The sequence below is a fragment of the Oncorhynchus tshawytscha genome, unplaced genomic scaffold (genome assembly GCF_018296145.1).
Source record: "Oncorhynchus tshawytscha isolate Ot180627B unplaced genomic scaffold, Otsh_v2.0 Un_contig_2731_pilon_pilon, whole genome shotgun sequence".
Classification (NCBI taxonomy): Eukaryota; Metazoa; Chordata; class Actinopteri; order Salmoniformes; family Salmonidae; genus Oncorhynchus; species Oncorhynchus tshawytscha.
Genome location: NW_024609372.1, coordinates 55,001 through 80,000, shown reverse-complemented (window position 1 = coordinate 80,000; position 25,000 = coordinate 55,001). Strand labels below are relative to the sequence as shown.

Sequence of the window (25,000 nt, the reverse complement as noted above, 5' to 3'; positions counted from 1 at the left end):
GTTGTGTGCTGCGGGTTGTGTGCTGCGGGTTGTGGGCTGTGTGCTGCGGGTTGTGGGCTGTGGGTTGTGGGCTGTGTGCTGCGGGTTGTGGGCTGTGTGCTGCGGGTTGTGGGCTGCGGGTTGTGGGCTGCGGGTTGTGGGCTGTGTGTGCGGGTTGTGTGCTGCGGGTTGTGTGCTGCGGGTTGTGGACTGCGGGTTGTGGCTGCGGGTTGTGGGCTGTGTGCTGCGGGTTGTGGGCTGCGGGTTGTGGGCTGTGTGCTGCGGGTTGTGGGCTGTGTGCTGCGGGTTGTGGGCTGCGGGTTGTGGGCTGTGTGCTGCGGGTTGTGTGCTGCGGGTTGTGGACTGCGGGTTGTGGGCTGTGTGCTGCGGGTTGTGGGCTGTGTGCTGCGGGTTGTGTGCTGCGGTTTGTGTGCTGCGGGTTGTGGGCTGTGTGCTGCGGGTTGTGGGCTGTGTGCTGCGGGTTGTGGCTGTGTGCTGCGGGTTGTGTGCTGCGGGTTGTGGGCTGTGTGCTGCGGGTTGTGGGCTGTGTGCTGCGGGTTGTGGGCTGTGTGCTGCGGGTTGTGGGCTGCGGGTTGTGTGCTGCGGGTTGTGTGCTGCGGGTTGTATGCTGCGGGTTGTGTGCTGCGGGTTGTGGGCTTCGGGTTGTGGGCTGCGGGTGGACTTGTGGTGTGCTATGGGTTGTGGGCTGTGTGCTGCGGGTTGTGGGCTGCGGGTTGTGGGCTGTGGGCTGCGGGTTGTGTGCTGCGGGTTGTGTGCTGCGGGTTGTGAGCTGCGGGTTGTGGGCTGTGTGCTGCGGGTTGTGGGCTGTGTGCTGCGGGTTGTGTGCTGCGGGTTGTGAGCTGCGGGTTGTGGGCTGTGTGCTGCGGGTTGTGGGCTGTGTGCTGCGGGTTGTGTGCTGCAGGTTGTGTGCTGCGGGTTGTGGGCTGTGTGCTGCGGGTTGTGTGTTGCGGGTTGTGTGCTGCGGGTTGTGTGCTGCGGGTTGTGGTTGTGTGCCCGGGTTGTGTGCTGCGGGTTGTGGCCTGTGTGCTGTGGGTTGTGGCCTGCGGGTTGTGGGCTGTGTGCTGCGGGTTGTGGGCTGTGTGCTGCGGTCCTATACCCAGGGTTGTGGGCTGCGGGTTGTGTGCTGCGGGTTGTGGCTGTGGGCTGCGGGTTGTGGCCTGTGTGCTGCGGGTTGTGGGCTGTGTGCTTGGTCATGGAGACAGAAAGACATATATATACCCAGCCCTATAACCAGCCCTATCCCCAGCCCTATTCCCAGCCCTATCCCCAGCCCTATACCCAGCCCTATCACCAGCCCTATACCCAGCCCTATTCCCAGCCCTATCCCCAGCCCTATCCCCAGCCCTATAACCAGCCCTATCCCCAGCCCTATACCCAGCTCTATTCCCAGCCTATACCCAGCCCTATTCCCAGCCCTATCCCCAGCCCTATACCCAGCCCAACCCCAGCCCTATCCCCAGCCCTATCCCCAGCCCTATAACCAGCCCTATCCCCAGCCCTATTCCCAGACCATCCCCAGCCCTATACCCAGCCCTATTCCCTTTCCTATACCCAGCCCTATTCCCAGCCCTATCCCCAGCCCTATTCCCAGCCCTATTCCCAGCCCTATAACCAGCCCTATAACCAGCCCTATAACCAGCCCTATAACCAGCCCTATACCCAGTCCTATTCCCAGCCCTATCCCCAGCCCTATACCCAGCCCTATCCCCAGCCCTATACCCAGCCCTATAACCAGCCCTATACCCAGCCTTATAACCAGCCCTATTCCCAGCCCTATAACCAGCCCTATTCCCAGCCCTATACCCAGTCCTATCCCCAGCCCTATTCCCAGCCCTATACCCAGCCCTATAACCAGCCCTAAACCCAGCCCTATCCCCAGCCCTATCCCCAGCTCTATACCCAGCCCTATAACCAGCCTTATAACCAGCCCTATTCCCAGCCCTATAACCAGCCCTATTCCCCAGCCCTATAACCAGCCCTATACCCAGTCCCTATCCCCAGCCCTATACCCAGCCCTATCCCCAGCCCTATACCCAGCCCTATACCCAGCCCTATTCCCAGCCCTATTCCCAGCCCTATTCCCAGCCCTATTCCCAGCCCTATAAACAGTCCTATCCCCAGCCCTATACCCAGCCCTATACCCAGCCCTATACCCAGCCCTATTCCCAGCCCTATTCCCAGCCCTATTCCCAGCCCCCCAGCCCCCCCTATCCCCAGCCCTATACCCAGCCCTATTCCCAGCCCTATACCCAGATATGTGGGATGTGATATTTGAGGAAACAAAACAACTAAATGAATTTATAAGTCATGTATAAATCACTAGTCACAACAAACAGACAAGGGCTTCCGTGGTCCATTGTGATAACAGCAAGGCTCCATTCTGATGATCTACCCTTCTCCCAAAGTGTGCACTTGTACACTCCCCTCTGGTGTTAGGAATATGTTTGGAGTGTAGGAGTGCACACTCCTGGAGAAGGGTAGGCGATGGGAACACAGTGACAACTCACCTTTTCTTGTCAGGGATCAAGGCACACTCAGAGATGTTGGACAGATGTCCTCTCTCAAACACCAACAGCGCGGCGCCACTCTCTGTGTCCTTCAGGAGCAGACATACAATGTGTGGCCCTAATGGCACCCTATTCCCTACAGAGTGCACTACTCTTGACCAGAGCCCTGTAGGCCTTGGTCAGAAGTAGTGCACTATATAGGGAATATGGGTGCTATTTAGGCCATGGCCATATCATATAGTTCAGGTTCATACCTGTAGGCCTTGGTCAGAAGTAGTGCACTATATAGGGAATAGTGTTTATAAGTAGTGCACTATATAGGGAATACGGGTGCTATTTAGGCCACGGCCATATCATATAGTTCAGGTTCATATCTATGGGCCAGACAATAATCTTTCAACATGAATATATTATTAAAAAATAAGACCGACATCTACAGCCAGGAGTAGACCACGATCCACATAAACACTGAGATGGATTAGGTGTGTGACATCACACAGACAGGAAATAGACAGACACACAGACAGGAAATAGACAAGACACACAGACAGGAAATAGACACACAGACAGGAAATAGACAGACAAACGGACAGGAAATAACAGACACACAGACAGGAAATAGACAGACACACAGGCAGGAAATAGACAGACACACAGACAGGAAATAGACAGACACACAGACAGGAAATAGACAGACACACAGACAGGAAATAGACAGACACACAGACAGGAAATAGACAGACACACAGACAGGAAATAACAGACAAACAGACAGGAAATAGACAGACACACAGACAGGAAATAGACAGACACACAGACAGGAAATAGACAGACACACAGACAGGATATAGACAGACACACAGACAGGAAATAACAGACCTTGTAACTGCCTTGAGATGTTTACGTCTGTATTAATTAACACACCGACTCCCAAATGGATACACATTCCCTGCACACCAAAAGTAGGGCACTATATAGGGAATAGTGGTCATAAGTAGTGCACTATATAGGGAATAGTGGTCATAAGTAATGCACTATATAGGGAATAGTGGTTATAAGTAGTGCACTATATAGGGAATAGTGGTCATAAGTAGTGCACTATATAGGGAATAGTGGTCAGAAGTAGTGCACTATATAGGGAATAGTGGTCAGAAGTAGTGCACTATATAGGGAATAGTGGTCATAAGTAGTGCACTATATAGGGAATAGTGGTCATAAGTAATGCACTATATAGGGAATAGTGGTTATAAGTAGTGCACTATATAGGGAATAGTGGTCATAAGTAGTGCACTATATAGGGAATAGTGGTCATAAGTAGTGCACTATATAGGGAATAGTGGTTATAAGTAGTGTTCCATTTGGGAAGCAGTCCTAGTGTTTGGTGGACTAGTGTTTGGTGGACTAGTGTTTGGTGGACGAGTGTTTGGTGGACCTACCCACAGAGTGGCCGTCTTGTCCTGGGAACTGGTCAGGACTTTGGTGTCATCAAAGCAGAAGTGGCAGCCGGTGACAGCATCTGTGTGACCCCTCAGCACTTTGATAGGAATCTGAAGAGGCACAGAGAATCAAGCCCCATTTCATATCTCCATTACACCATGATGGGGGTCTGAAGAGGCACGGAGAATCAAGCCCCATTTCATATCTCCATTACATCATGATGGGGGTCTGAAGAGGCACGGAGAATCAAGCCCCATTTCACATCTCCATTCCACATAGTAATAGTATTTGAATCAAGCCCCGTCTCACATCTCCATTCCACATTGTAATAGTATTTGAATCAAGCCCCGTCTCACATCTCCATTACACATAGTAATAGTATTTGAATCAAGCCCCTTTGAATCAAGCCCCGTCTCACATCTCCATCACACATAGTAATAGTATTTGAATCAAGCCCCGTCTCACATCTCCATTACACATAGTAATAGTATTTGAATCAAGCCCCTTTGAATCAAGCCCCGTCTCACATCTCCATTACACATAGTAATAGTATTTGAATCAAGCCCCACCTCACATCTCCATTACACATAGTAATAGTATTTGGGCCCAGTTTCCCTAGCACTGTTTCAACATGCTAATGTTTTAGCATTTTTGGCAGAAATCCCATTCAAGCCATGGGACTGATATTAGCATTTTTCACGCATCATGTCCAAATCATCTGAAACTATCTAAAATTGTATTGTGAAAGCACAACAAAGTCACTTATATATGTTTTGAACAGGACTAAAGCATCGCAGTAATGATAATGTTAATAATCATAATTTAATACAATAGCCGAGGTCTGTTCTTTCTGTTCTAAAACGACACCTTAATTAATGACCCATCTGTTGAGATGTCTTGGTCATAATTGCTATGCTTGGCCACCAGCCAGATGTATAGCAGGAGGGCTTTTCACACAGCGTTTCCTAGCCTGGTCCCAGATCTGTTTGTGCTCTTGCCAACTCAATGTCAAGACAAGCATGTTTGTCATGAGTGGTAAGGAGTTGGGCATGATACCACAAACAGACTGGCACTCAAGTGTTTTCAGTTAAAAGCTTGCTGTCTAGTAGGCTAAGGTGCCATCATTCATCCCTGTTATTGTCAGTGTTATGACACAGGTGCAACACAATTAATTATGTATAGCTATGTGGATGGCTGTTAGCTTGACTTGCTAACGTTAACTATTAGTTGACCAATCACTCATTGACGTTTGTAGTTTTAAAAACAGTTTACTCATCCCCTCTCTACCCAGCTAGCTACCTGCTCTAGGATGAGCTATGAACATGAAGGCTATTCAACTCATCCCCTCTCTACCCAGCTAGCTACCTGATACCTGGGCAGCTAGCTAACTGATACATGGGCAGCTAGCTACCTGCTAGCTAACTGATACCTGGGCAGCTAGCTAACTGATACCTGGGCAGCTAGCTAACTGATACCTGGGCAGCTAGCTAACTGATACCTGGGCAGCTAGCTAACTGATACCTGGGCAGCTAGCTAACTGATACCTGGGCAGCTAGCTAACTGATACCTGGGCAGCTGATACCTGGGCAGCTAGCTAACTGATACCTGGGCAGCTAGCTAACTGATACCTGGGCAGCTAGCTAACTGATACATGGGCAGCTAGCTAACTGATACCTGGGCAGCTAGCTAACTGATACCTGGGCAGCTAGCTAGATACCTGGGCAGCTACTGATACCTGGGCAGCTAGCTAACTGATACCTGGGCAGCTAGCTAACTGATACCTGGGCAGCTAGCTAACTGATACCTGGGCAGCTAGCTAACTGATACTGGGCATACCTGATACCTGGGCAGCTACCTGCTAACTGATACCTGGGCAGCTAGCTAACTGATACCTGGGCAGCTAGCTGATACCTGGGCAGCTAGCTAACTGATACCTGGGCAGCTAGCTAACTGATACCTGGGCAGCTAGCTAACTGGGCAGCTAGCTAACTGATACCTGGGCAGCTAGCTAACTGATACCTGGGCAGCTAGCTAACTGATACCTGGGCAGCTAGCTAACTGATACCTGGGCAGCTAGCTAACTGATACCTGGGCAGCTAGCTAACTGATACCTGGGCAGCTAGCTAACTGATACTGGGCAGCTAGCCTGATACCTGGGCAGCTAGCTAACTGATACCTGGGCAGCTAGCTAACTGATACCTGGGCAGCTAGCTAACTGATACCTGGGCAGCTAGCTAACTGATACCTGGGCAGCTAGCTAACTGATACCTGGGCAGCTAGCTAACTGATACCTGGGCAGCTAGCTAACTGATACCTGGGCAGCTAGCTAACTGATACCTGGGCAGCTAGCTAACTGATACCTGGGCAGCTAGCTAACTGATACCTGGGCAGCTAGCTAACTGATACCTGGGCAGCTAGCTAACTGATACCTGGGCAGCTAGCTACCTGATACCTGGGCAGCTAGCTAACTGATACCTGGGCAGCTAGCTAACTGATACCTGGGCAGCTAGCTAGCTGATACCTGGGCTAGCTCCTGATGTTCCCACACCGAGGCTCTTCTCTTCTCCACATCCTTCTCCTCTTTCCCTTCATCAATGGTCTCATCAAGTGACAAAGGGTCGATATTTCTCCACGTCATTTTGTCCAGGAAACGAAATGTATTTCACTACGTTAGTTATTTCATTGTTTTGGGGTAAAAGTATCTAGCTACTGTAGCTAACCAGTCAGTCAGAGTAGCCAATGTTGTCCAAAGTTTGCGTTCCCATAGCGACGGCCAGGCATCAGGAGCACTGAGTTTGGTGTGACCGAGATGGATAACAATCTGAAATGTGCAGACTACACACACGGACAGTGATTTTTTTTTAAATGTAATGACATTTTTTTAATATACATATATACATACATATACAACAGTATTACTTTCGTCTGTCACCCTAGCCACTACCCGGGCTCAAACCAGGGACCCTCTGCACACATCAACAACTGAAACCCACGAAGCATCGTCACCCATCACAGCCACTTCAGGTCTCAGAGCGAGTGACGTACCCAATTGAAACGCTATTAGCGCGCACCACCGCTAACTAGCTAGCCATTTCACATCGGTTTCACATACATACAGTTGAAAGTCGGAAGTTTACATACTCTTAGATTGGAGTCATTAAAACTTGTTTTTCAACCACTCCACACATTTCTTGTTAACCAACTATAGTTTTGGCAAGTCGGTTAGGACATCTACTTTGTGCATGACACAAGTAATTTCCAACAATTGTATACACACAGATTATTTCACTTATAATTCACTGTACCAATTCCAGTGGGTCAGAAGTTTACATACACTAAGCTGACTGCCTTTAAACAGCTTGGAAAATTCCTGAAAATTATGTCATGGCTATAGAGGCTTCTGATAGGCTAATTGACATCATTTGAGTCAATTCGAGGTGTACCTATGGATGTATTTCAAGGCCTAGCTTCAAACTCAGTGCCTCTTTGTCGACATCATGGGAAAATCAAAAGAAATCAGCCAAGATCTCAGAAAAAAAAAACGCCTGAAGGTACCACATTCATCTGTACTAACAATAGTACACAAGCATAAACACCATGGGACCACGCAGCCGTCATACCGCTCAGGAAGGAGACGCGTTCTGTCTCCTAGAGATTAGCGTACTTTGGTGCGAAAAGAGCAAATCAATCCCAGAACAACAGCAAAGGACCTTGTGAAGATGCTGAAGGAAACAGGTACAAAAGTATCTATATCCACAGTAAAATGAGTCCTATATCGACATAACCTGAAAGGCCGCTCAGCAAGGAAGAAGCCACTGCTCCAAAACCGCCATAAAAAGCCAGACTACGGTTTCCAACTGCACATGGGGAGAAAGATCATACTTTTTGAGAAATGTCCTCTGGTCTGATGAAACAAAAATAGAACTGTTTGGCCATAATGACCATAGTTATGTTTGGAGGAAAAAGGGGGATACATGCAAGCTGAAGAACACCATCCCAACCGTGAAGCATGGGGTTGGCAGCATCATGTTGTGGAGTGCTTTGCTGCAGGAGGGGCTGGTGCACTTCACAGAATAGAAAGTATCACGAGGAAGGAAAATTATGTGGATATATTGAAGCAACATCTCAACTTCAGTCAGGAAGTTAAAGCTTGGTCGCAAATGGGTCTTCCAAATGGACAATGACCCCAAGCATACTTCCAAAGTTGTTGCAAAATGGCTTAAGGACAACAAAGTCAAGGTATTGGAGTGGCCATCACAAAGCCCTGACCTCAATCCTATAGAAAATGTGTGGGCAGAACTGAAAAAGCATGTGCGAGCAAGGAGGCCTACAAACCTGACTCCGTTACACCAGCTCTGTCAGGAGGAATGGTCCAAAATTCACCCAACTTGTTGTGGGAAGCTTGTGGAAGGCTACCTGAAACGTTTGACCCAAGTTAAATAATTTAAAGGCAATGCTACCAAATACTAATTGAGTGTATGTGAACTTCTGACCCACTGGGAATGTGATGAAAGAAATAAAAGTTTAAATAAATCATTCTATCTACTATTATTGACATTTAACATTCTTAAAATAAAGTGGTGATCCTAACTGACCTAAATAGAGAATTTTTACAAGGATTAAATGTCAGGAATTGTGAAAAACAGAGTTTAAATGTATTTGGCTAAGGTGTATGGAAACTTCAACTGTGTGTGTAATCAATCTACACGCAATACCACATTTTGACAAATTAAAACTGAAATATGACATTTCCATAAGTATTCAGACCCTTTACTCAGTACTTTGTTGAAGCGCCATAGGCAGCGATTACAGCCTTGACTCTCTCGTTTACAGAATTGAGACTTCTTGGGTATGACGCTACATGCTTGGTACATCTGTTTTTGGGGAGTTTCTCCCATTCTTCCTTGCAGATCCTCTCAAGGTCTGTCAGGTTGGATGGAGAACATCGCAGCAAAGCTTTTTTCAGGTTTCTCCAGAGATGTTTGATTGGGTTCAAGTCCGGGCCACTCAAGGACATTGAGAGTTGTCCCAAAACCACTCCTGCGTTGTCATGGCTGTGTGCTTAGAGTCGTTCTGTTGGAAAGTGAACCTTCGCCCCAGTCTGAGGTCCTGAGCGCTCTGGAGCAGTTTCTCTCTGTACTTTGCTCCGTTCATCTTTCCTCGATGATGACTAGTCTCCCAGTTCCTGCAGCTGAAAAACATCCCCACAGCATGATGCTGCCACCACCATGCTTCACCGTAGGGATGGTGCCAGGTTTCCTCCAGATGTGACGCTTGGCATTCAGGCCAAAGAGTTCAATCTTGGTTTCATCAGACCAGAGAATCTTGTTTCTTATGGTCTGAGTCTTTAGGTGCCTTTTGGCAAAACTCCAAGCGGGCCGTCATGTGCCTTTTACTGAGGAGTGGCTTCCATCTGGCCACTCCACCAAAACAGGACTTTATGGTAGAATGCTGTAGAGATGGTTGTCTTTCTGGAAAAACACGATAATAACAGAGACAGCAACAACAACAAAATCTCACATTTTTATTGATTAACAGATGATAGACCTCTCTCCACATATCAGTCCGAGATCAGCAAAAAAAAAACTCACATCTCATCAGAATTACAATTTAAAATGTAAAGTAAGACTTTCATCAGCATCATAACTACAGGGCTATTGGAATTCATACAGAATGGTTCCCGTCTCCAGATATCTGTCCTCATAGAGGACATCCTGTTGTCTGTCGGATCACAGATTCACTGCAGATTCTTCCCACGGATGCCCTTCAACCTGGTCAGATGGGAGAGGAAGGATCAATTCATATCATGTATGTAATAACCCTGTCATAATACTGTAACATGTTTAAATGACATGGGTCAATTGGTTTTGGCCTGGTTCTAACCATTGTTGCCCTTTTTGGCCAGGTCCAAACCATTTCTGGGCTGGTTCTAACAGTTTTGTACTACAATTAATGCCCTCTGACCTTCTGAGCAGCTCTTCTGTTGATACCCCTCCCCCCTCCTCTCCGTCCTCCTGGCTGTTCCCGTCACTCCCCTCTGAGCTGCTGTCTGATGACTCCTCCTTCCTACTGCTCTTCTTCTGCTTGCCTTTGTGCTTGTGCCTCTTGTTCTTCTTCTTCTGCTGTTAACAACAACAACAACAGCGGCAGAGAGGGAGAGTCAAGAGGACATACTGACAGACGGTGAACAGCGTTCCTGGCACTTCCACCAAAAACAAAAAGACCAAACATATTTGGTGCAATGGTTATCCTCTTGAATAACTCACTTTACCAGTCATAGAGCAGCTTGTCAGAGAGAGAGACAGACAGAGATAGAAAGAGACAGAGAGACACAGACAGAGATAGAAAGAGACAGAGAGACACAGACAGAGATAGAAAGAGACAGAGAGACACAGAGAGAGATAGAAAGAGACACAGACAGACAGACAGACAGACAGACAGACAGACAGACAGACAGACAGACAGACAGACAGACAGACAGGACTCTTGAACAGACACCGTAGTCTATTCTCCTGGGTTAAGCTGTTTTCCCCGGCCGTACCTTCTTGTCCTTCTTGTGCTTGCCGTGTTTCTTGGCTTTGTGCTTCTCCTTACACTTCTTCTTGTGCTTGTCGTCCTTAGCAGAGGGAGTCGGGGACGGACGGCGCTCCGCTGCTGAAAAGACAAGCAGAGGTGGTGAGACTCCAAATCATCTATATCAACGTCTCAAGATGAGCTGCAACAGACTGGTTCGAACAGCTTTTTGTGAACAACAAGAACTGAATAGATGTTAAGGAATCATAACGTCCGTTTAACCGGGTTTTGATTGGATCACGTTATTGGTAAGGGACTCACTCAATGTAGAGGAAGGAGGAGGCAGCCGAGGTCCAAACTCCTCCTCTTCCATTTCCTGGTCCCGAGGGGGAGGGGCAGCGGCAGGACCACTAGGCATTTTGAACACAACGTCTAAAAAATAAAAAGTTAAAACCATCAGAGATGTCAGAGGTCTCCCATCATTCTCCACTACCCAGAGAGTTAAAACCATCAGAGATGTCTCATCATTCTCCACTACCCAGAGAGTTAAAACCATCAGAGATGTCCCATCATTCTCCACTACCCAGAGAGTTAGAACCAGAGATCTCCCATCATTCTCCACTACCCAGAGAGTTAAAACCATCAGAGATGTCAGAGATCTCCCATCATTCTCCACTACCCAGAGAGTTAAAACCATCAGAGATGTCCCATCATTCTCCACTACCCAGAGAGTTAAAACCATCAGAGATGTCTCATCATTCTCCACTACCCAGAGAGTTAAAACCATCAGAGGTCTCCCATCATTCTCCACTACCCAGAGAGTTAAAACCATCAGAGAGGTCAGAGGTCTCCCATCCTTCTCCACTACCCAGAGAGTTGGCAACAGGAACTAATGGGGATCCATAATAAACCCCAGGAAGAGTAGCTGCTGCCTTGGCAGGAACTAATGGGGATCCATAATAAACCCCAGGTAGAGTAGCTGCTGCCTTGGCAGGAACTAATGGGGATCCATAATAAACCCCAGGAAGAGTAGCTGCTGCCTTGACAGGAACTAATGGGGATCCATAATAAACCCCAGGAAGAGTAGCTGCTGCCTTGGCAGGAACTAATGGGGATCCATAATAAATTCCAGTGTTCATATCTGGGTGCTGGCTGGGTGTAGCTGACACAGGAGGACCAGTGTTCATACCTGGGTGTAGCTGACACAGGAGGACCAGTGTTCATACCTGGGTGTAGCTGACACAGGAGGACCAGTGTTCATACCTGGGTGTAGCTGACACAGGAGGACCAGTGTTCATACCTGGGTGCTGGCTGGGTGTTGCTGACACAGGAGGACCAGTGTTCATACCTGGGTGTAGCTGACACAGGAGGACCAGTGTTCATACCTGGGTGTAGCTGACACAGGAGGACCAGTGTTCATACCTGGGTGTAGCTGACACAGGAGGACCAGTGTTCATACCTGGGTGTAGCTGACACAGGAGGACCAGTGTTCATACCTGGGTGTAGTCGACACAGGAGGACCAGTGTTCATATCTGGGTGCTGGCTGGGTGTAGCTGACACAGGAGGACCAGTGTTCATACCTGGGTGTAGCTGACACAGGAGGACCAGTGTTCATACCTGGGTGTAGCTGACACAGGAGGACCAGTGTTCATACCTGGGTGTAGCTGACACAGGAGGACCAGTGTTCATACCTGGGTGCTGGCTGGGTGTAGCTGACACAGGAGGACCAGTGTTCATACCTGGGTGCTGGCTGGGTGTAGTCGACACAGGAGGACCAGTGTTCATACCTGGGTGTAGCTGACACAGGAGGACCAGTGTTCATACATCAGTGCTGGCTGGGTGTAGCTGACACAGGAGGACCAGTGTTCATACCTGGGTGCTGGCTGGGTGTAGTCAACACAGGAGGACCAGTGTTCATACCTGGGTGTAGCTGACACAGGAGGACCAGTGTTCATACCTGGGTGTAGCTGACACAGGAGGACCAGTGTTCATACCTGGGTGTAGCTGACACAGGAGGACCAGTGTTCATACCTGGGTGTAGCTGACACAGGAGGACCAGTGTTCATACCTGGGTGTAGCTGACACAGGAGGACCAGTGTTCATACCTGGGTGTAGTCGACACAGGAGGACCAGTGTTCATATCTGGGTGCTGGCTGGGTGTAGCTGACACAGGAGGACCAGTGTTCATACCTGGGTGTAGCTGACACAAGAGGACCAGTGTTCATACCTGAGTGTAGTCAACACAGGAGGACCAGTGTTCATACCTGGGTTCTGGCTGGGTGTAGTCGACACAGGAGGAGCAGGCTGGGTTGTGTTGACATTCAACTGGTTAGATATCTGAGGCCCAGTCCCAGCCTTGCTCCGAACACCTTCCTCCTTCTCCTCCTCCTCCTCCTCACTCTCTCCTTCAGAAGAAGAGGAAGACTTCTCGTCTGATGAACTGGCGAAGATGGCCTTGAACAGATCCATAGACGGCCTGCTCTCCTCCTCCTCCTCCTCCTCGTCTTTCTGCTCCGTGTCTGGCTGCTCAGTTAGTCAGAAACATCATCGATTAACAACATGTGACTTACAAAACATCTGTATCTCTTACATCTGTCAACCCTCTACGTTTTACAGTAGACCGTCGACCCTATCCGGATTACAGTAGACCGTCGACCCTCTACGGATTACAGTAGACCGTCGACCCTCTACGGATTACAGTAGACCGTCGACCCTCTACGGATTACAGTAGACCGTCGACCCTCTACGGATTTACAGTAGACCGTCGACCCTCTACGGATTACAGTAGACCGTCGACCCTCTACGGATTACAGTAGACCGTCGACCCTCTCCGGATTACAGTAGACCGTCGACCCTCTCCGGATTACAGTAGACCGTCGACCCTCTCCGGATTACAGTGGACCGTCGACCCTATCCGGATTACAGTCGACCGTCGACCCTCTACGGATTACAGTCGACCGTCGACCCTCTACGGATTACAGTCGACCGTCGGCCCTCTACGGATTACAGTTCGGCCCTCTACGGATTACAGTCGACCGTCGACCCTCTACGGATTACAGTCGACCGTCGGCCCTCTACGGATTACAGTCGACCGTCGGCCCTCTACGGATTACAGTCGACCGTCGGCCCTCTACGGATTACCGTCGGCCCTCTACGGATTACAGTCGACCGTCGGCCCTCTACGGATTACAGTCGACCGTCGGCCCTCTACGGATTACAGTCGACCGTCGGCCCTCTACGGATTACAGTCGACCGTCGGCCCTCTACGGATTACAGTCGACCGTCGGCCCTCTACGGATTACAGTCGACCGTCGGCCCTCTACGGATTACAGTCGACCGTCGGCCCTCTACGGATTACAGTCGACCGTCGGCCCTCTACGGATTACAGTCGACCGTCGGCCCTCTACGGATTACAGTCGACCGTCGGCCCTCTACGGATTACAGTCGACCGTCGGCCCTCTACGGATTACAGTCGACCGTCGGCCACGGTTACAGTCGACCGTCGGCCCTCTACGGATTACAGTCGACCGTCGGCCCTCTACGGATTACAGTCGACCGTCGGCCCTCTACGGATTACAGTCGACCGACGGATTACAGTCGACCGTCGGCCCTCTACGGATTACAGTCGACCGTCGGCCCTCTACGGATTACAGTCGACCGTCGGCCCGGATTACAGTCGACCGTCGGCCCTCTACGGATTACAGTCGACCGTCGGCCTCTACGGATTACAGTCGACCGTCGGCCCTCTACGGATTACAGTCGACCGTCGACCCTCTACGGATTACAGTCGACCGTCGGCCCTCTACGGATTACAGTCGACCGTCGGCCCTCTACGGATTACAGTCGACCGTCGGCCCTCTACGGATTACAGTCGACCGTCGGCCCTCTACGGATTACAGTCGACCGTCGGCCCTCTACGGATTACAGTCGACCGTCGGCCCTCTACGGATTACAGTCGACCGTCGACCCTCTACGGATTACAGTCGACCGTCGGCCCTCTACGGATTACAGTCGACCGTCGGCCCTCTACCGATTACAGTCGACCGTCGGCCCTCTACCGATTACAGTCGACCGTCGGCCCTCTACCGTCGACCGTCGACCCTCTCCGGATTACAGTAGACCGTCGACCCTCTCCGGATTACAGTAGACCGTCGACCCTCTCCGGATTACAGTAGACCGTCGACCCTCTCCGGATTACAGTAGACCGTCGACCGGATTACAGTAGACCGTCGACCCTCTCCGGATTACAGTCCGTACCCTCTCCGGATTACAGTAGACCGTCGACCCTCTCCGGATTACAGTAGACCGTCGACCCTCTCCGGATTACAGTAGACCGTCGACCCTCTCCGGATTACAGTAGACCGTCGACCCTCTCCGGATTACAGTCCGTCTCCGGATTACAGTCCGTCGACCCTCTCCGGATTACAGGCCGTCGACCCTCTCCGGATTACAGGACCGTCGACCCTCTCCGGATTACAGTAGACCGTCGACCCTCTCCGGATTACAGTAGACCGTCGACCCTCTCCGGATTACAGTAGACCGTCGACCCTCTCCGGATTACAGTAGACCGTCGACCCTCTCCGGATTACAGGATTACCCTCTCCGGATTACAGTAGACCGTCGACCCTCTCGGATTACAGTAGACCGTCGACCCTCTCCGGATTACAGTAGACCGCCGACCCTCTCCGGGATTACAGTCCGACCCTCTCCGGATTACAGTAGACCGCTCCCTCTCCGGATTACAGTAGACCGCCGACCCTCTCCCGGATTACAGTAGACCGCCGACCCTCTCCGGATTACAGTAGACCGCCGACCCTCTCCGGATTACAGTAGACCGCCCCCTCTCCGGATTACAGTAGACCGCCGACCCTCTCCGGATTACAGTAGACCGCCGACCCTCTCCGGATTACAGTAGACCGCCGACCCTCTACGGATTACAGTAGACCGCCGACCCTCTCCGGATTACAGTAGACCGCCGACCCTCTCGGATTACAGTAGACCGCCGACCCTCTCCGGATTACAGTAGACCGCCGACCCTCTACGGATTACAGTAGACCGCCGACCCTCTCCGGATTACAGTAGACCGCCGACCCTCTCCGGATTACAGTAGACCGGACCCTCTACAGTCCGTCGACCGGATTACAGTAGACCGTCGACCCTCTCCGGATTACAGTAGACCGACCCTCTCCGGATTACAGTAGACCGGACCCTCTCCGGATTACAGTAGACCGTCGACCCTCTCCGGATTACAGTAGACCGTCGACCCTCTCCGGATTACAGTAGACCGTCGACCCTCTCCGGATTACAGTAGACCGTCGACCCTCTCCGGATTACAGTAGACCGTCGACCCTCTCCGGATTACAGTAGACCGTCGGCCCTCTACGGATTACAGTAGACCGTCGACCCTCTACGGATTACAGTAGACCGTCGACCCTCTACGGATTACAGTAGACCGTCGACCCTCTACGGATTACAGTAGACCGTCGAACCTCTACGGATTACAGTAGACCGTCGACCCTCTACGGATTACAGTAGACCGTCGACCCTCTACGGATTACAGTAGACCGTCGACCCTCTACGGATTACAGTAGACCGTCGACCCTCTACGGATTACAGTAGACCGTCGACCCTCTACGGATTACAGTAGACCGTCGACCCTCTACGGATTACAGTAGACCGTCGACCCTCTACGGATTACAGTAGACCGTCGATCTACGGATTACAGTAGACCGTCGACCCCTACTCTACGGATTACAGTAGACCGTCGACCCTCTACGGATTACAGGACCCCGTCGACCCTCTACGGATTACAGTAGACCGTCGACCCTCTAGTTACAGTAGACCGTCGACCCTCTACGGATTACAGTAGACCGTCGACCCTCTACGGATTACAGTAGACCGTCGACCCTCTACGGATTACAGTAGACCGTCGACCCTCTACGGATTACAGTAGACCGTCGACCCTCTACGGATTACAGTAGACCGTCGACCCTCTACGGATTACAGTAGACCGTCGACCCTCTACGGATTACAGTAGACCGTCGACCCTCTACGGATTACAGTAGACCGTCGACCCTCTACGGATTACAGTAGACCGTCGACCCTCTACGGATTACAGTAGACCGTCGACCCTCTACGGATTACAGTAGACCGTCGACCCTCTACGGATTACAGTAGACCGTCGACCCTCTACGGATTACAGTAGACCGTCGACCCTCTACGGATTACAGTAGACCGTCGACCCTCTACGGATTACAGTAGACCGTCGACCCTCTACGGATTACAGTAGACCGGCGACCCTCTACGGATTACAGTAGACCGGCAACCCTCTACGGATTACAGTAGACCGTCAACCCTCTACGGATTACAGTAGACCGTCAACCCTCTACGGATTACAGTAGACCGTCAACCCTCTACGGATTACAGTAGACCGTCAACCCTCTACGGATTACAGTAGACCGTCAACCCTCTACGGATTACAGTAGACCGTCAACCCTCTACGGATTACAGTAGACTGTCAACCCTCTACGGATTACAGTAGACTGTCAACCCTCTACGGATTACAGTAGATCAGTGATGTATGTAGTGTAGTAGGATGGTACCAGAACCTCTACAGTAGGATCAGTGGTGTATGTAGTGTAACAGGATGGTACCAGAACCTCTACAGTAGGATCAGTGGTGTATGTAGTGTAACAGGATGGTACCAGAACCTCTACAGTAGGATCAGTGGTGTATGTAGTAGGATGGTACCAGAACCTCCTACAGTAGGATCAGTGGTGTATGTAGTGTAACAGGATGGTACCAGAACCTCTACAGTAGGATCAGTGGTGTATGTAGTGTAGTAGGATGGTACCAGTACCTCTACAGTAGGATCAGTGGTGTATGTAGTGTAGTAGGATGGTACCAGAACCTCTACAGTAGGATCAGTGGTGTATGTAGAAGGATGGTACCAGAACCTCTACAGTAGGATCAGTGGTGTATGTAGTAGGATGGTACCAGAACCTCTACAGTAGGATCAGTGGTGTATGTAGTAGGATGTTACCAGAACCTCTACAGTAGGATCAGTGGTGTATGTAGTAGGATGGTACCAGAACCTCCTACAGTAGGATCAGTGGTGTATGTAGTGTAGTAGGATGGTACCAGAACTTCTACAGTAGGATCAGTGGTGTATGTAGTGTAGCAGGATGGTACCAGAACCTCTGCAGTAGGATCAGTGGTGTATGTAGTGTAGTAGGATGGTACCAGAACCTCTACAGTAGGATCAGTGGTGTATGTAGTAGGATGGTACCAGAACCTCTACAGTAGGATCAGTGGTGTATGTAGTGTAGTAGGATGGTACCAGAACCTCTACAGTAGGATCAGTGGTGTATGTAGTAGGATGGTACCAGAACCCCTACAGTAGGATCAGTGGTGTATGTAGTAGGATGGTACCAGAACCTCCTACAGTAGGATCAGTGGTATATGTAGTAGGATGGTACCAGAACCTCTACAGTAGGATCAGTGGTGTATGTAGTAGGATGGTACCAGAACCTCCTACAGTAGGATCAGTGGTGTATGTAGTGTAGTAGGATGGTACCAGAACCTCTACAGTAGGATCAGTGGTGTATGTAGTGTAGCAGGATGGTACCAGAACCTCTACAGTAGGATAAGTGGTGTATGTAGTAGGATGGTACCAGAACCTCTACAGTAGGATCAGTGGTGTATGTAGTGTAGTAGGATGGTACCAGAACCTCTACAGTAGGATCAGTGGTGTATGTAGTGTAGTAGGATGGTACCAGTACCTCTACAGTAGGATCAGTGGTGTTTGTAGTGTAGTAGGATGGTACCAGTACCTCTACAGTAGGATCAGTGGTGTATGTAGTGTAGTAGGATGGTACCAGAACCTCCTACAGTAGGATCAGTGGTGTATGTAGTAGGATGGTACCAGAACCTCTACAGTAGGATCAGTGGTGTATGTAGTAGGATGGTACCAGAACCTCTACAGTAGGATCAGTGGTGTATGTAGTGCAGTAGGATGGTACCAGAACCTCTACAGTAGGATCAGTGGTGTATGTAGTGTAGCAGGATGGTACCAGAACCTCTACAGTAGGATCAGTGGTGTATGTAGTGTAGTAGGATGGTACCAGTACCTCTACAGTAGGATAAGTGGTGTATGTAGTGTAGTAGGATGGTACCAGAACCTCTACAGTAGGATAAGTGGTGTATGTAGTGTAGTAGGATGGTACCAGAACCTCTACAGTAGGATAAGTGGTGTATGTAGTGTAGTAGGATGGTACCAGAACCTCTACAGTAGGATCAGTGGTGTATGTAGTAGGATGGTACCAGAACCTCTACAGTAGGATCAGTGGTGTATGTAGTAGGATGGTACCAGAACCTCTACAGTAGGATCAGTGGTGTATGTAGTGTAGCAGGATGGTACCAGAATCTCTACAGTAGGATCAGTGGTGTATGTAGTGTAGTAGGATGGTACCAGAACCTCTACAGTAGGATCAGTGGTGTATGTAGTAGGATGGTACCAGTACCTCTACAGTAGGATAAGTGGTGTATGTAGTGTAGTAGGATGGTACCAGAACCTCTACAGTAGGATAAGTGGTGTATGTAGTGTAGTAGGATGGTACCAGAACCTCTACAGTAGGATCAGTGGTGTATGTAGTAGGATGGTACCAGAACCTCTACAGTAGGATCAGTGGTATATGTAGTAGGATGGTACCAGTACCTCTACAGTAGGATCAGTGGTGTATGTAGTGTAGTAGGATGGTACCAGAACCTCTACAGTAGGATCAGTGGTGTATGTAGTAGGATGGTACCAGTACCTCTACAGTAGGATCCGTTGTAGGGCCATCAGTAGTAGAGGCTTCTGGTCCTGACCCAGAGGCTTCAATACGAGCCACACTGAGGAACTCACTGACCGGATCCTTCTCCTTCCTCTCCTTGTTCCCAGCCTGGCCAGACACATCCCACCTGGACCTCTTCCCTGGCTCAGAGGGCTTCACACCTACACAGAGAGAGAGAGAGACGTAGGGGCCAGGTTTACACAGAGAGACGTAGGGGCCAGGTTTACACAGAGAGACGTAGGGGCCAGGTTTACACAGAGAGAGAGAGAGAGAGAGAGAGACGTAGGGCCAGGTTTACACAGGGAGAGAGAGAGAGAGACGTAGGGCCAGGTTTACACAGAGAGAGACAGGGGCCAGGTTTACAGAGAGAGAGAGAGACGTATCGCTTGCACAGTGCTCCTTGGGATGTTTAAAGCTTGGGAAATCTTTTTGTATCCAAATCCGGCTTTAAACTTCTTCACAACAGTATCTCGGACCTGCCTGGTGTGTTCCTTGTTCTTCATGATACTCTCTGCGCTTTTAACGGACCTCTGAGACTATCACAGTGCAGGTGCATTTATACGGAGACTTGATTACACACAGGTGGATTGTATTTATCATCGTTAGTCATTTAGGTCAACATTGGATCATTCAGAGATCCTCACTGAACTTCTGGAGAGAGTTTGCTGCACTGAAAGTAAAGGGGCTGAATAATTTTGCACGCCCAATTTTTCAGTTTTTGATTTGTTAAAAATGTTTGAAATATCCAATAAATGTCATTCCACTTCATGATTGTGTCCCACTTGTTGTTGATTCTTCACAAAAAAATACAGTTTTATATCTTTATGTTTGAAGCCTGAAATGTGGCAAAAGGTCGCAAAGTTCAAGGGGGCCGAATACTTTCGCAAAGGCACTGTAAATTCGGGAAATAAATACTCTAAACATTTTCCTGTGGTGCCGACTTCCTAGTTAATTAAAGTCACATGATTAGTTTAATCGCGTAATTAAATTAAACAGAGAATAGATTTGATAATATACAATGATAGTCAACGCCCCGGTACTCTGAAATTCTTCCCCGTAACACTTGAGATAAAATGTGAAGTGTCTGGATAAAGTGGAACTGATTGTTTGTTACCTTGTGGAGCGGGGGAAGCACTAGCTGTTGGACTCTCTGATACAGTCAGGAAGTTAAACACAGAGAACTTGTCTCTCTTCACTTTGGGCATTCCCACAAACCCTGACCTGGAAAGAAAACAACAGATCTGACAAACCTTGACCTGGATAGACAACAACAACAATAGTTAGATCTGACAAACCCTGATCTGGATAAACAACAACAGTTAGATCGGACAAACCCTGACCTGGATAGACAACAACAACAACAGTTAGATCGGACAAACCCTGACCTGGATAAACAACAACAGTTAGATCGGACAAACCCTGACCTGGATAGACAACAACAACAACAGTTAGATCGGACAAACCCTGACCTGGATAAACAACAACAGTTAGATCGGACAAACCCTGACCTGGATAGACAACAACAGTTAGATCCCAATGCAATGACACACAAGCAGTAACCATTGAGTTTTAGTATTCATAGTACCATTCATTCCATGTGGTGGTCAAGTGTGTGTGTGTGTGTGTGTCTCGTACCCAGGATAGGGGTCAGGTACGTTGAACCTCTTGCAGAGCAGATTGTCAGGATGCCATTCAAACGTGTCTCTGGTCAGTTTTCCAAACATCTTCATCTTCACGGCTGCCTGCTTGTCATCCACATCATTCTGAAGACAAACAGGCAGAACAGAGGATCAACCCACTGAGCCTCACACCCAATCCTGGATGCCCAGCCTGTAACCCAATCCTGGATGCCCAGCCTGTAACCCAATCCTGGATGCCCAGCCTGTAACCCAATCCTGGATGCCCAGCCTGTAACCCAATCCTGGATGCCCAGCCTGTAACCCAATCCTGGATGCTCAGCCTGTAACCCAATCCTGGATGCTCAGCCTGTAACCCAATCCTGGATGCCCAGCCTGTAACCCAATCCTGGATGCCCAGCCTGTAACCCAATCCTGGATGCCCAGCCTGTAACCCAATCCTGGATGCCTCAGCCTGTAACCCAATCCTGGATGCCTGTAACCCAATCCTGCCCAGCCTGTAACCCAATCCTGGATGCCCAGCCTGTAACCCAATCCTGGATGCTCAGCCTGTAACCCAATCCTGGATGCCCAGCCTGTAACCCAATCCTGGATGCCCAGCCTGTAACCCAATCCTGGATGCCCAGCCTGTAACCCAATCCTGGATGCCCAGCCTGTAACCCAATCCTGGATGCCCAGCCTGTAACCAGGATGCCCAGCCTGTAACCCAATCCTGGATGCCCAGCCTGTATTGATTACCCACAATCCTTCAACATTATGGTGAAGCTGTGGAGAGCTGCCTACCTCCTGATCTCCCCTCAGTATTGATTACCCACAATCCTTCAACATTATGGTGAAGCTGTGGAGAGCTGCCTACCTCCTGATCTCCCTTCAATATTGATTACCCACAATCCTTCAACATTATGGTGAAGCTGTGGAGAGCTGCCTACCTCCTGATCTCGTGTCACCTCCACAGTGTCTGCCTCCACACCGTCATCCTGTTTCCCTCTGGTGAAGCGACAAGACAGAGAGGAGCTGCTGGGCTTGTAGAGGAGAGCAGCACGAACAAACTCATCCCTCTCTCTCCCTCTCTCCCACTCTGTCATGGTGGGGTCCAAGCTCAACTCCAGGGCATCTGGACAGAGTTGAGGAGACGGTTTAGATGTGCGGATGAAACCATCATGGGAATCTTAGTGGATAATGTACGTTGGGAGAGGAATCTCCTAAAAGCAGAACATGGGCTGATTCTTCAGAACATTTTAAAGAGGCTCTCAATGTGTCTGTGTTCACCGTGAAAAGTGGTTTTATTGTCTCAATAGACCACGATAACATTACAATACCAGATTGACATTCTCAAGCACTTTGTCTTTGTTAAAATGGCAGTCAAACCAGTTCTCTGTACCTCTGTCTCTCCCTGTTTGAGACGGTCTGTTTTCTAAGAGCCTGTCCATTTCATAGAAAAAAAGTCCACTGAATCGGTTTGACACCATGCAGCCTCCGTACCTCGGTCTCCCTGTTTGAGCTGGTCTATGTAGAGGTCGTATCGGGCCTGTTTATGAGGGGTCCTCTCAAAGGGTTTGAATGTCTGTCCTGTCTGGGCCTGCGCCGTAGGGCCGCTCCACACACTCAGAGCTTCCTGCTGCTGCTGCTCAGCGTGGGGGGTGAACCTGGATGGATTCAACAGAGACTCGGTGATCTGACGTTACCAAGGAGCAGCAGGATATTGTAGATGAGAGCCATGCAAGACGTATCAGTGAATTGTTTTGTCATACCTGTGGTATACGGTCTGATATACCACAGCTGACAGCCAATCAGCATTCAGGGCTCGAACCACCCAGTTTATAATACAAGACACTGAACAGCAGGCTACAATACAACACACTGAACAGCAGACTACAATACAACACACTGAACAGCAGACTACAATACAAGACACTGAACAGCAGACTACAATACAACACACTGAACAGCTGACTACAATACAACACACTGAACAGCTGGCTACAATACAAGACACTAGAACACTGACTACAATACAACACACTGAACACTGGACTACAATACAAGATCTAGAACACTGGACTACAATACAACATCTAGAACAGCAGACTACAATACAAGACACTGAACACAGGCTACAATACAAGATCTAGAACACTGGACTACAATACAAGATCTAGAACACTGACTACAATACATCTGAACAGCAGACTACAATACAAGATCTGAACACTGGCTACAATACAAGATCTAGAACACTGACTACAATACACTGAACAGCAGACTACAATACAAGACACTGAACACTGACTACAATACAAGATCTAGAACACAGGCTACAATACACTGAACAAGACTACAATACACTGAACACTGACTACAATACAAGATCTAGAACACTGACTACAATACAAGATCTAGAACACTGGCTACAATACAAGATCTAGAACACTGGACTACAATACAACAGAACACTGACAGCAGACTACAATACACTGAACACTGACTACAATACAAGATCTGAACAGCAGACTACAATACACTGAACAGCAGACTACAATACAAGACACTAGAACAGCAGACTACAATACACTGAACAGCAGGCTACAATACAACACACTGAACAGCAGACTACAATACACTGAACAGCAGACTACAATACAACACACTGAACACAGACTACAATACAAGATCTAGAACAGCAGACTACAATACAAGATCTGAACAGGACTACAACACACTGAACAAGACTCTAGAACACAGGACTACAATACAAGACACTGAACAGCAGACTACAATACAAGACACTGAACAGCAGACTACAATACAAGACTAGAACAGCTGGCTACAATACAACACACTGAACAGCAGGCTACAATACAAGATCTAGAACAGCAGACTACAATACAAGACACTGAACAGCAGACTACAATACAAGATCTAGAACAGCAGACTACAATACAAGACACTGAACAGCAGACTACAATACACTAGAACAGCAGACTACAACACAAGATCTGAACAGCTGACTACAATACAAGACACTGAACAGCAGACTACAACACACTGAACACTGCAGACTACAACACACTGAACAGCAGACTACAATACAATACACTGAACAGCAGACTACAATACAACACACTGAACAGCAGACTACAATACAAGACACCGAACAGCAGACTACAAGACACTGAACAGCAGACTACAATACACTGGACAGCAGACTACAACACACTGAACAGCAGACTACAATACAACACACTGAACAGCAGACTACAATACAAGACACTGAACAGCAGACTACAAGACACTGAACAGCTGGACTACAATACAAGATCTAGAACAGCAGACTACAATACAAGACTGAACAGCTGACTACAATACAAGACACTGAACAGCAGGACTACAACACAAGACACTGAACAGCAGGACTACAACACAAGATCTAGAACACTGGACTACAATACAATACACTGAACAGGAGACTACAATACAAGACACTGAACAGCAGACTACAACACAAGATCTAGAACACTGGACTACAATACAAGACACTGAACAGCAGACTACAATACAAGATCTAGAACACTGGACTACAATACAATACAAGATCTAGAACACTGGACTACAACACAATACAAGATCTAGAACACTGGACTACAATACAAGATCTAGAACACCGGACTACAATACAATACAAGATCTAGAACACTGGACTACAATACAATACAAGATCTAGAACACTGGACTACAATACAAGATCTAGAACACCGGACTACAATACAATACAAGATCTAGAACACTGGACTACAACACAATACAAGATCTAGAACACTGGACTACAATACAAGATCTAGAACACTGGACTACAATACAAGATCTAGAACACTGGACTACAATACAAGATCTAGAACACTGGACTACAACACAATACAAGATCTAGAACACTGGACTACAATACAAGATCTAGAACACTGGACTACAATACAAGATCTAGAACACTGGACTACAATACAAGATCTAGAACACTGGACTACAATACAAGATCTAGAACACTGGACTAGGGACAATACATATCCCAGGATGGTT

General features: G+C 48.7%; 2 protein-coding genes across 5 annotated transcripts in view; both read right to left on the bottom strand.

The window, feature by feature from the left end:
* Positions 1-6,970, bottom strand: part of LOC112241234 (WD repeat-containing protein 88-like) — a 21,483-nt gene extending 14,513 nt beyond the window's left edge. The window contains exons 1-3 of the mRNA XM_042315039.1: positions 6,466-6,970; positions 3,944-4,054; positions 2,508-2,596 (exon numbers count right to left, since the gene is read on the bottom strand). Coding sequence (XP_042170973.1) covers positions 2,508-2,596; positions 3,944-4,054; positions 6,466-6,582 — 317 coding nt within the window. The 5' untranslated portion in view covers positions 6,583-6,970. The remainder of the gene's footprint in view (positions 1-2,507; positions 2,597-3,943; positions 4,055-6,465) is intronic.
* Positions 6,971-9,454: 2,484 nt separating this feature from the next.
* gpatch1 (G patch domain containing 1) overlaps positions 9,455-25,000 on the bottom strand; it is a 29,942-nt gene continuing 14,396 nt past the window's right edge. The window contains exons 12-21 of one of the 4 annotated variants that reach the window (XM_042315033.1): positions 22,412-22,575; positions 21,859-22,043; positions 20,928-21,055; positions 20,407-20,513; positions 19,272-19,453; positions 12,723-12,981; positions 10,779-10,889; positions 10,486-10,598; positions 9,909-10,066; positions 9,455-9,715 (exon numbers count right to left, since the gene is read on the bottom strand). In XM_042315033.1, the coding sequence (XP_042170967.1) occupies positions 9,682-9,715; positions 9,909-10,066; positions 10,486-10,598; positions 10,779-10,889; positions 12,723-12,981; positions 19,272-19,453; positions 20,407-20,513; positions 20,928-21,055; positions 21,859-22,043; positions 22,412-22,575 (1,441 nt within the window). In that variant the 3' untranslated portion in view covers positions 9,455-9,681. The remainder of the gene's footprint in view (positions 9,716-9,908; positions 10,067-10,485; positions 10,599-10,778; positions 10,890-12,722; positions 12,982-19,271; positions 19,454-20,406; positions 20,514-20,927; positions 21,056-21,858; positions 22,044-22,411; positions 22,576-25,000) is intronic. The other 3 variants (XM_042315034.1, XM_042315035.1, XM_042315036.1) reach the window with 3 other exon arrangements.